At 44.3% G+C, this 12,244-nt stretch overlaps 1 protein-coding gene across 1 annotated transcript in view; it reads right to left on the minus strand.

The window, feature by feature from the left end:
• Positions 1-8,207: 8,207 nt before the first annotated feature.
• The window catches only part of SYCP2L (synaptonemal complex protein 2 like), a 98,940-nt gene continuing 94,903 nt past the window's right edge, over positions 8,208-12,244 (minus strand). The window contains exon 31 of the mRNA XM_073224608.1: positions 8,208-8,751. Within this exon, the coding sequence (XP_073080709.1) occupies positions 8,697-8,751 (55 nt within the window). The 3' untranslated portion in view covers positions 8,208-8,696. The remainder of the gene's footprint in view (positions 8,752-12,244) is intronic.

The raw sequence follows: 12,244 nt of genomic DNA on the forward strand, positions 1-12,244 counted from the left end.
ACAGAGTAGAGTTTTTAATGTGACGTTGAAGAGAACAAGATGCGGGTACTAACAGCTACAAAAGATGTACTCAAAGTCAGCTTAGAAATTTCTGGAAAGTAACAGGGATGGGGCAGGAGTGGAGAAGAAAACAAGGGGGGGGCACTCAGAAAACTGGGGAAACTGAGTGGGGGAAGTGGGCATTTTAAAGAGCCCCCTCCTAACTCACTGGTGTTTCCTTATGTTAAACAGTGCATGGAATCAATTCTTTAAAATTTTGTACTAATTTTTAATAATGAAATTTTATCATAAATTTGTTAATAACTATAATTTAAAAGATGGCAAATTAAAAGAATTGGTTATTCATAATAAGCACTGTTAGTTTCTTTATATAATAGTGTGTTTTATTACAGCAGGTTTTCTTAAAGAATCAAAGTACATTCCTGTATTTAAGGGGAATTGTACTCCAGAGCACGCAAGGAAATTATGACTCTTATAAGACCAACCACAGTCACCTACCCCCTTGACTTTCAGAGTACCTGACCTTTGGTCATGGGGAAGAAAAAAGTAAAAGCTATTGACTTGTAGGTCATTTTTCTGTCTTAAACTGTGCCAAGGGAACGTTGGGAAAATGCCAAGTGAACAAGTCAATCTGAAGTTATACCCTCCTTGAGCAATCTGCAGATGCAGCCATTACAGCTCTTTGGAGCAACCCGCTGGGAGCCCATGCATATTGAGGGTGAGGCAAAGCTCAGCCAGCCCCTGTCACTCCCAGCTCTGGGCACAGACCCTGGCTCTTTGCAGGCACCACTGTCTGTAGCCCTGAGATGGGCTTTGCTCCTGTATTTGCCACAGTAACCACTCATTTTTTGACCCTCAGCCTGTTAACCTAGCTGACCCCTGAAGGCGTTTGAATCTGTGACTACTGAGCATAGAACAACAAAAGGAACAATTCTGCAGTTTTGCATACACCAAGAGGGAAATGAACTTAACATTGTTGGCTGTGACCCTGGTAACAAATATTAGAAGTTCCAAATTTCTCTGAAAGATATAAGCATACCAAAGATAGCCCATGTAGAGCTTGCCCTTTTTTTTTAAAGCTAGGTTAGTCCTATGGACTTGGATAAACTCTGGAAATGGTCATGTTCAATTGAAAAATTTATCATATCTACCTTGCCCAGTGGTGTGTATTATGCTAGAGATACAGAAGTGACCCAAATGAAATATCTGCCCTTCAAGTTCACAATCTGGTGAAGCGGATGGAGAAATATTTCATTGTAAAATAATGAAAGTGTTGAAAATAGCTTACCAAGAACACTTTCCTAAAGGAGACAATGCCTGAGCTTAGTTTTAAGGGCTAAGTAATTCTCCAAACAGACAAGGAGGGAACTTTGATCAAGGAAATTCCAGAGGTTGAACACTTAGGATTCTCGTGGGAGTTACAGTTCCACCAGCATTTCTTGAGTGCCTCCCCTGCACGCCTGGGGTATGGGATCAAACAGTGAAGAAAACAGACAAGGTCTCTGCTGTTAAGGAGCTCAGTCTAGCAGACACCTCTTAGAAGGAAAACAGGCAGTTATCACATTCTGTTAGAATGTGCTATTTATGTTAACTGTTCAACATGTCAGGATTCACAGACCCACATCATTTGCATGGGGTACTGCATGTGGGTATGGAGACGACTATTTACTCCTGATCCAGCTCACAGTGCCCCTACTGTTCCTGGCTTGAGAAAATGACAAAGACAATCGAAACAACCTCACTCAAACTGAATAATAATACTTTTGAAGCATATTTTAAGTTGTTTCTCCTTGGGGTAACAAAAGGAGAATCTACTGCCCTGTGTGTTAAGGTCCCGAATCTGAGAGGCACAACCTCTAGGAGATACTCACATATACCCATAAAGGGATTCTACCTTACTCGGTCATGGAGTGGGTAAGCAGCTTCTGTGAGGATGTCCCAGTGTCTGATGTTACAGCTTGACATACACAGTGCAGGCAATTGGCCAGGGAAGATGGGTGCAGAGTGGTGAGATCGAGAGCAAGCTGGAGCCCACAGCATGAGCTGCAGTCCCCTGGGACAGACTTGTCCCTGTCAGGCTTGTTGCCTCACACCTTGGGGACGGGTGTCCTGCAGAAGCGAGGGCCTGTGTTGCAGAGCTGCACACACACCTGGCTCATATCGCAGAGCTCCAGACACACCTGGTCCAGGAGGAGACGCTGACGGAGGATGCAAAAGGCAGAGGAGTCACGGGCCCAGGGACGGCCTCACAACATGGAGGTGAGTCAGCAGATGGGCAACACCTCACGTGCACTACAAAACAGTCCCATTACTCTGCCCTCCAAACCTCCCCCTGGACTCTCTCTGTGATCCACTCTAACCAAATCATACAGGAGCAGGGATTCTGGGAAACCAGTTCTGCCTAGAGAAGTCAGCACACTACAAAGCCACCACATCCTATTAAAACAATCAAAAACACCTGTGCCTCATAAATAAGCACATCGGCCCCTTGGGAAAACCGCACGGCAAGCACCTGACTAGCTTATAAGCCCCAGTAAAAAGGACTTCAGCCAATCGTGACCAGTTCTCTGGATTGCAGACACAGCTTATTTCTCCATCATCAGGTGGATAATAATGACTATATCATAAGTGGAAGAATCAATCCATTAAATGACAAAAAAATTAAGAGCCTGACCAAGTGTTGCTGAGCCTTCTATTCAATAAATCTCAGTCCATGTGGAAGCAACTTTCCCAGCTACTCTTCACCGAATGCAAAGCTGAGTTTTTGCACCTTGGAAATTTACTGCTTTACTTCCATAAACTAGTTTTCTAAAAAGCATTAAAAAAGTGTCAAAATTCATTGACACTTGTCCATATATTCTTACCACATTGACCCACTATCCACTCACCCTGCTATATAGTACATGCTGTCTTGCCAATGGGTTTCAGCCCCAACAAAGTTCACTATGGATTCAACATGACCAAAGAAAATGACAGTAAAACATCCTTGGGGTGAAAGGGTTTATTACCTGGCTTGTTCTCCTGGCAGTAGGTCGAGCACTAGTGTCTCTGCCGCCGCTCTACTGCAGCCTTGCAGCCATGCCACCATGTTGCCCAGAGTACTGGGCAGAGCTCTTTATATAGTCAATAACAATGTATTGCCCACACCTATGTAGTGAGCTAGCCAACCAGGGACAGGTGAGAATCCTGGCCACAGGAACTTTCATTTTATCCACACCTACACACACCATCTTTCATCTGGGCTCCTGGGAAAGGTCCAGCCAGCTGCACTGACTAAAGAGCCACCCTGTATTAGCTGGGATTATCCAGAGACACAGAAGCAACAAGAGATACAGATACAGATCTATAGAGAGAGCTACACACACACACACACACACACTTGACCCTTGAACAATATGAAGATTAGGGGCACCAACCCCTGATACAGTCGAAAATCCATATATAACTTTTGAGTCCCCTACTGTACTCTTAGCCCACCTTGACTGGAAGCCTTACTGGTGACATGAACAGTCAATTAATACATTCTCTGTATGTTATATGTATTACATGTACTTACAATAAAAGCTCTACAAGTATATACCTCTGCTAGAGAAAAAAATGTTTTTTTCCAAATTGTCTCAAATCTCCAAAAAAACTTCCTAATGTATTTATTGAAAAACATACACATACAAGTGGACTCACACAGTTCAAAACCTTGCTGTTCAGAGGTAAAATGGGTGTTATTTTAAGCAACTGGCCCACACAAATGTAGGTGCTGGCAAGTGTGATAGCTGTCAGGCTAGCCGATAGGCTGGAAACTCAGGCAGGGTTTCGATGCTGCAACCTTAAGGCAGAACTGCTTCTTCCGGGGCAACCTCAGTCTTTGCTCTTAAGGCCTTCAGCTGCCTGGATGAGGCCCAACCCTGCGATGGAGGGTATTCAGCTGACTCAAAGCCTACTGATTTAAATGTCAATCATATCTAAAAAATACCTTCACACAACACCCACACTGATGTTAAGCAAATGGGCACCACAGCCTAGGACACATAAAATGGGCCATCACACACCCCCTTGGTAAAACAACCAAGACCCCAGGACTTGTTCCTACCTTTCTTGACCTCACTGCCACACTAAAAGGTTATCAGCCTCATTTTCCAAATTCTCTTGTCCTTTGGCTTCTAAGATCCTGAAGGAGCCTGGAGGTTCTCTTGCTTCTGTCTCCTCCTGAGATTGCTAATCAGGTCATTTCATTTCTGCTGAGGCACAGCGGTGAGCAGGTGAGGCCATGCACCCGCAAGCCAGCTCCCACCACACCATGAGCCAAGGGGGATCTCGCTGAGCAACGTTGCTGAGCAGGCCCAGAGGAGGGGCTGGTTAACTGGCTCCTGGGATGGGAGGCTGGGAAACAGACCTGGAGCTAGGCCTGGAAGCACAGTTAGGGGAGAACTGCGTGAAGGGCGGTTCCACTTTTCCAGCAGAAGCAGCGATAGGGAGCGACAAGAGACAGCACTGTCATAGCACATTGTGGAAACTCCTAGTAGTAAAGAGCAGGCTTCAGCGTTTTGCCACAGGTAGGGGTAGGAGGTGAGCTGGTAGGGGTAGAAGGTGAGCTGAACTTGTACAGCTGTGAGAGCCATGGCAACCAGAAGTATTTGGCAGGGGGCTGGGCTACACAGGTGTTGCAGGCAGATGCCTTGAGTTACTGGGAACAGAGAGGAGCTAGGAGACGCGGGGGCAAAGAACTGGGGAAAATCTAGGCCAGATCAGACAGGGGATTTTATTGGGGGCTACTGCAACACTCTGAGGCAGGAAGAGTGAAATCCAGGATGCTGAGTGCTTAGAGACAGTGTGGATGGTGACTCCATGAGCTCAGCATGGCAGGTCCGGGCTGGGCTGGAGATGGGGTTGGGGCAGCAGAGGAGAGGCAGTTGTGGACATTCAGTTTAAGATGCACACACAATTCCCAGGTGGGGCTTGTCTAGCAGGCAGGTGCAAATGCACTGGGGCTCAGGAAGCCAACCATGCTTGCAAGAAGACAAGGAAATGAGAAAGAGAAAGCCAGCCTTCCCAGAGAACCAATGGGAAGCAATTAGCAAATGACAGGGGGCTTTAGATTGAATGCAAAGAAAAAAAAAAATCAAAGAAGCCACATGAAAATAATGTCTAAGAATTGGGGACATAAAGGAACAGCTATAGGAGTTGCTGACAGATCAAGTGATCCTGAGTGTGAGTGAGGTGTGTGTGTGTGTGTGTGTGTACGCTCAATGAAGAGTTGAGGCAGTCTGGCTGCATTTGCAGGTTGGGGATAAGGAGCCAGTGGCCAACCCCTGACCTGCCCTTTGGCAGGGCAGCAGGAAAGCCATGCCTGGGGTCTGCCTTCTTTCTGCAGGAAACACTCAGAACGTGCTCCACTGCTACTTCACCCTATAGTCATTCATCTATGGCCTCAAAGAAAGCCCACACTGAGGGCAGCCCAGTGGAGCCCTGAACCTTAGAGAGAACTGGCCCCAGGAAGGCAGGGAAGGAGCTCAGAGGGTGGAAGGGCAGGAAGACAGGAGGGTAGTCCAAGCCCCTGGCTCATGTTCAAAGGGGTGAAACTTAGGAGAAGGCCTGTGTGGCAGAAACGTGAGGTCAGAAATGAGTGCTGGGAAGAGCCACTCCGGAGGATGGACGGTTCGAGCACAGGGGAATATTGGAAATGATGATTAGGGCTGGGGCCACTGCTGGGTAATGGGGTTCAGTGGGCTGTGTGGGTGAATCAGAAAGGAGGTGAGCAATGATCCAGAGCTGGGCATGGTCCCCAAGGAGTGGGACTCAGTCACCAGGGTCAGGCAAGGAGAGTCTCTGCTCTTGCCACCTGCACCCCCGCCACTGGCCGAGGTCAGCTCACCAAGGTGCCCTGGGACAGCCTTCTCCCTGAGTCCCGCCACCCCTCACTCCTCCCACACAGCCCGGCTCAGCACTCATCACCCTGCTTCCCGTGTTTCTTTGGGTGTCTGTTCCCATCACTCTGCTGGCTCCGAGGCCAGCGCTGGTATCAGTGTGGACCACATCCATGCCAGCACAGAGCCTGGTGCACAGCGAGGGCTCAATACAGAGTCGCTGAACCAAACACTGTTGGAGACTTTTCGGGGGAATATGTGCAAGGAGATCACCCCAATATCTCAAGCTCATGGTTTTTGCAACTTCCATCAACCCCTCCTCCAAATTTGCTCTTAAAATCTTGCACCTGCCATGAGCAATCACAGAGGTCCCTTCCCTCTCACCCCCAGTACCTCTCTTCCAGTGGACATCTTTATTGCCATTATAACCTTCTGGAAAATTCAATTCAGTCTTCATACTGCTACCAGATTAATCATCCTAAACCACCATGTTCATTCTATCGTTCCTTACAAAGTCATCAGCGGCTCTTTTTCATCTACAAAATCAAGTCCTTCTGATCAAGCCAGTCAAGGCACTTCAGCTTGGGCCTTGCCTAATTTAGTTTCCACTAATTCTGGCCTCAAACAAATTCTGCACCTTCCTGCCTCTGTTCCATTGTTCATGTTAGTCCCTCTTTGCTAACCCTAGAAAAACCCTCTCTAAGTCTTTCCAGATCTATCTCAGATAGTACCTCTCCTCCAGGGAGCCAAGAAAAACGACCTCTCTCTCCTCACAACTCGGACAGTGCTCAGTTCACACGTCATTTATGGCACTTGCCACACACAGTCTTGAGATTTCCAGTTACCTGGGTGTCTTTAGATTAAGTTCTTACTAGCTCAGACCACATCTCACACATATTAACATCCACCTTGTGAGCTAACTCAAGGCCTTGGAGAAAACAGCACTCAAATATATGTTCGCTGGTTATCAGAAGTCATATATATTCTTTAATGTCCTTCAATGAAGATAATCAGTGTAGTGGCACTAAAATCCATGAAACTCCAGGTCACCAGAAATTGCAAGCCCTAAATTGGACATACCTAAATGAAATGAGACTAATAGATCCTTTGAACTCGAAAAAATAAGTCCTCTTTTACTGTAGAAAGCTTACAACAAAACACCAAAGAAACAATGTGATTTTAAAATAGGCAGAAGAGCTGAATAGACATTTTTTCAAAAAAGACATACAGATGGCCAGCAGACACACAAAGATGCTCAACATCGCTAATCATTAGGGAAATGCAAGTCAAACCATGATGAGATATTAACTCACACAACTCAGAATGGCTAACATCAACAAGGCAAGAAATAACAAACGTTGACAAGGACATGGAGAAAAGAGACCCTTGTGCACTGTTGATGGGAATGTAAACTGATGCAGCCATTAGGGAAAGGAGTATGAAGGTTCCCCGAAAAATTAAAAACAGAAATACCACATGGCCCAGCAATTCCACTCCTGGGTATTTATCCAAAGAAAACAAAGTCACTAATTTGAAAAGACACATGTACCCCTATGTTTATTGCCGCATTTACAACAGCCGAAATATCGAAGCAACCTAAGTATCCATCTATAGATGGGTGGATAAAGAAGATGTGCTACAAATATACAGTGGAATATCACTCCTCCTTAAAAATGAATGAACTCTTGCCATTTTTGACGACATGTATAGACTAAAGGGTATTATACTAAATAAAATAAGTCAGACACTGTATGATTTCACTTATATATAGAATCTAAAAAACAAACAAAAAGGAACAAAAACAAAACAAAAACTCAGAAACAGATCAGTACGGAGAACAACTGGTGGTTGCCATAGGGGAGAGGGTGGAAGGATGGGTGAAATAGAAACAACAAACTTCCAGTTATAATAAGTTACAAGGATGAAAAGTAAGCACAGGGAATATAGTCAATAATACTGTGATAACTTTGTACAGGGACAGAAGGTAACTATCTCATGGTGAGCATTTTCTAATGTATATATTTGTTGAAATCAGTATGTTGTGCACCTGAAACGAATATAGTACATCAACTACACTTCAATAAAAATTTTTAAAATGAATATATTAAAACATAACCCATTAAAAAATTATAAAAAGATTAAGAAATTGGGGTTGTAAACATTTGTTTTGGCAGACTTAACTACAAATAATAAGCTACATTATATCAATCACTAAGTTATATCATGAAAACCTATTTTCAGTCTATAATCTTTGTACTTATCCAATCCTGAAAAAAATTACTTTGTAGATGGCTTTAAATCATGTAGATCTTATTTCTTTAAAATAAATTCAAACATTCAACTGCATACATAACTTCATGCACTGAGGCTTTATTGGAGCATTTAGTAATTATAACACGAGGCATAGTTCTCTTCTGCTAAAGCCGGAAGTTTTGTTAAAGTGCTAGAGAAACTAGGATGTTTGCAAATCAATTAAATAATAACTATTTCAAAATACGACACCATTTTCCTTGAGCTATTTTCCTCACAAATTAAATTCTCCCTCAAAAAGACACACTGAATAGCATATATACAGAAGCTGCTAAGTTTTTCTTCCCACAAAACTTGAAAATACACCTCACAAATCAAATTTACTTCTAAAAGCATTTTTTTTAAAAAAAAGCAAGTTGATAAACATCCTGAACATCCTATTTTCTGACCAAATTTTAATACAAAGGATAACTTCTATGAACAAATGGACAGTAACACAAACTAACAACACGGTCTGTTCTATTCTAACGCGGCAGCTCTCCAGGCTCCCGGGAGGAGCGGAGCAAATCGAAGGCGTGCACAGGGCTAAAGCAGGGCCTCTGGGTCCGGGGACCGCTGCATCTTCTCCAGGAGACTCAGGCTGGAGGGAAGGGAAAGAAAAGAGCAGTTAGGTGAGCCCAGACTATCCCCTTCTGGTCCCTCAGAACTCAGTGAGCCAAAAGGAATGTCAGCCTTTATGACAATGTCTCTGTCCCCAACTCAGACATCACCTCATGTAACTGCTGGAAGCTAGTCAGTGCACTGGGTGGACACAGGCTGGAGTCAAAATCAGGGTCAAAAAACTCATACATGTGCCACTTTGAAGATGTACGTGCAGCCTCTCAACAGACCAACACACTTGGTTATTTTTTCCTCCGGTGTTAAGAGAAAAGGCAGCTGTTTCTTGGTTGGAGCACCAGATGAAGGGCCTGCGCTGACTTTTGGGGCCAAGCCATGTGAAAATACGTATTGTTAATAACCAACTGGCATGGAACCCAATTCAGCATTCATAAAACAAGAGGTAGACAGGAGCTGATATCAATGACAGAACAGACTGTTCTATGCACAGACTAGGACGCACGCTTACTGACAAGAATGCAGGCAAAATCACTGGTGTGGTTTAAATTCTTTCTCCAATGTTCTCTGTGTTCAGCACATGTAACTTGATTGAGGCCTGACAGACGTTACTAGATAGCTACTGAGTGTCTACTCTCCCCTTCTTCCTTATTTGCAGAACCCCACTTTTTGGGAGGACAGTAACAGTTAAATTCTCACCTCTCCCGATTTGTTCCCAACAAGGGAGGCCCAGGTGACCCAGTCTGGGCCAGTAAATGGAGACAAATATCTGCTAGCTTACGCATCAGTGGAAAAATTGTTTCCCTAATTTAGAAAAAAAGAAGTAGGGAAGGGAGAAAGGTCCTTCTGGCACACACGATTTACCTTTTCCCCACCCCTTCTTCCTGCCCGGAGTACAGAAGAGCTGCCTAGAGGTACAGCAGGTATTCTGTGACTAAAGCTAAAAGCCGTATGAAGGATGGTAGAGCAGGAAACTGAAAGAAGCTGGGTCCCTAATAACTACGTAAGATTCCTGAGCCACCAGCCCTGGGTAATCCCCTCCCCCCACTACCGGGGGCTGCTGCTTACAGTGGGGGAATAAAACCCCTATTTGGCCCACATTTGATCCAATGCTCCATTAGGACTGGGAATTAGTCTAATATTCTTAGCCTAGATTAGTCTTTTTTTCCCAGAAACAATAACATAATATTTGGTATATCATTTATATCAAAAATATACCTATGTGTAAAGACATATTTGTACACATTCTTCTATAAGCGCAGACAAAAATGTGTAGGAAGAACATACACCAGACTGCAAAGAGATAGTTATCTCTGGATCATAGGTAGGAGGAAAGGTTAGAGAGAATGGGAAAAAATAACTCTTTATAAAAGTTACACTTTCTGAATTTATGACACAGAAGTAATTCACATCTTGGGGTAATTTGAAAAACCACAGAAGAGCCTAAGATAGACAGTAAATTCACCTAAAATGTCACCACTCAGAAACACCCACTGTGGACATTTTGATGGATGCCTTCTAGAATCTAGGCCTCTCACGATGTGTACACATATGTATATATGCACAGACTCCCATCTTCTGTATCACCACCTCTTCTGGGCTCTCTTTCTCACCCTCTTCTGCTGGCTTTATCCCCTCACCCAGCTTCAACACACTGGAGCCACCGAGCATTTGTCCTGGGACTTCTCTCCATACTTAGTCCCAAGTCACCTCAGCCAGCCTTGCGCTCAGCCCTCTACCATGATTTTCTGTCTCAAACATCCAGTTCCTCACCTGACAACTCCATTCGGATGGGGAAATCACAAATCAACATACATTCCAAGCCCAGCTTTTAATCTCCACACACATCCTGCCCCTCCCTCCCAATGCAACCTGATCTCACCCAATCTGCGCGGGCTCCCGAAATGGCACCACTTCCACACGCTGCTCAAGCCCCAAATCTAGATATTGCCCTTAAGCCTTTCCTCTCCCCCGCATCTAATCTGCCAGGAGCCCTGCCAGCTCATCCCCACCACCCTGCTCCCCATCCTAAAACACACAGAGGCTGTGCAGGGCAGTCCTTTATATGACCCCTTTATGGGAATAAAACCCGATTTCCTTGCCATGGCCGGGAAGGTCCTACGTGACGCCCACCCCCAAGCTCATCATACACCACTCCGCCCGTACTTCTTTGTTTGGCCCTCACTCAATCCCTAGAACACACCGACCTGACGGTGGCCTCAGACATGTGTCTTGGCCATTCCCGTTCAAATGCCCTTCCCTGCTCTCCCCGGTGCTGGCCATCTCACCTGAGTTCTAGCTCCCATGTCCCTTCCTGTGGCTCAGCTTAACTCCTCCTTTCACACTAGGAGTCTCTCTTCACACTCGTTACCACCATCATGAATTCACCTCTGCTTCTTTTCCATCATCTATCCCACTGAAATGTACCCTCTATGAGGTCAAAGACCTCTTGGGCATGTTCTACCCTCAGCATCTAAGACAGTACCTGGCACCTGACAGAGTCAACAGTTCATTGAGTGAAAGAACATACACATCCTCATCTAACACTTAAAACAAGCGGGATCATGTCATACATGCTGCTTTGTAACAAGCTGTTACTTTTTATTTACTTTTAAGTATCTTCCCCAGTCAATTAATATAATCTAAATCATTCTTTCTAATGGCTATATGGCATATTATATGAATGTATCAATCTATTTAACCAAACTCTGGCTGGGCACCAGCCATGTCCCTACCATACTTGTCTGTAAAACAGATCGTTGGCCATATCCTCGCACACTACAATTCCATCTTCACAATAGTTTCCTAGATGTGGAATTGCTGGGTCAAAAATCAGAAAGCACAACTTTGGACACTGTGGGAGTTTTTAAAAAAAAGCACCGACCCAAACATATATGGCCAATTAATATTAGATAAAGGAGCCATGGACATACAATGGGGAAATGACAGTCTCTTCAACAGATGGTGCTGGCAAAACTGGACAGCTACATGTAAGAGAATGAAACTGGATCACTGTCTAACCCCATACACAAAAGTAAACTCCAAATGGATCAAAGACCTGAATGTAAGTCATGAAACCATAAAACTGTTAGAAAAAAACATAGGCAAAAATCTCATGGACATAAACATGAGTGACTTCTTCATGAACATATCTCCCCGGGCAAGGGAAACAAAGGCAAAAATGAACAAGTGGGACTATATCAAGCTAAAAAGCTTCTGTACAGCAAAGGATACCATAAATAGAACAAAAAGGTACCCTACAGTATGGGAGAACATATTTATAAATGACAGATCCGATAAAGGATTGACATCCAAAATATATAAAGAGCTCACATGCCTCAACAAAAATAAAGCAAATAATCCAATTAAAAAATGGGCAGAGGAGCTGAATAGACAGTTCTCTAAAGAAGAAATCCAGATGGCCAATAGGCACATGAAAAGATGCTCCACATCGCTAATCATCAGAGAAATGCAAATTAAAACCACAATGAGATATCACCTCACACCAGTAAGGATTA

Source organism: Manis javanica, chromosome 16, assembly GCF_040802235.1.
Source record: "Manis javanica isolate MJ-LG chromosome 16, MJ_LKY, whole genome shotgun sequence".
In the NCBI taxonomy this organism is placed as follows: Eukaryota; Metazoa; Chordata; class Mammalia; order Pholidota; family Manidae; genus Manis; species Manis javanica.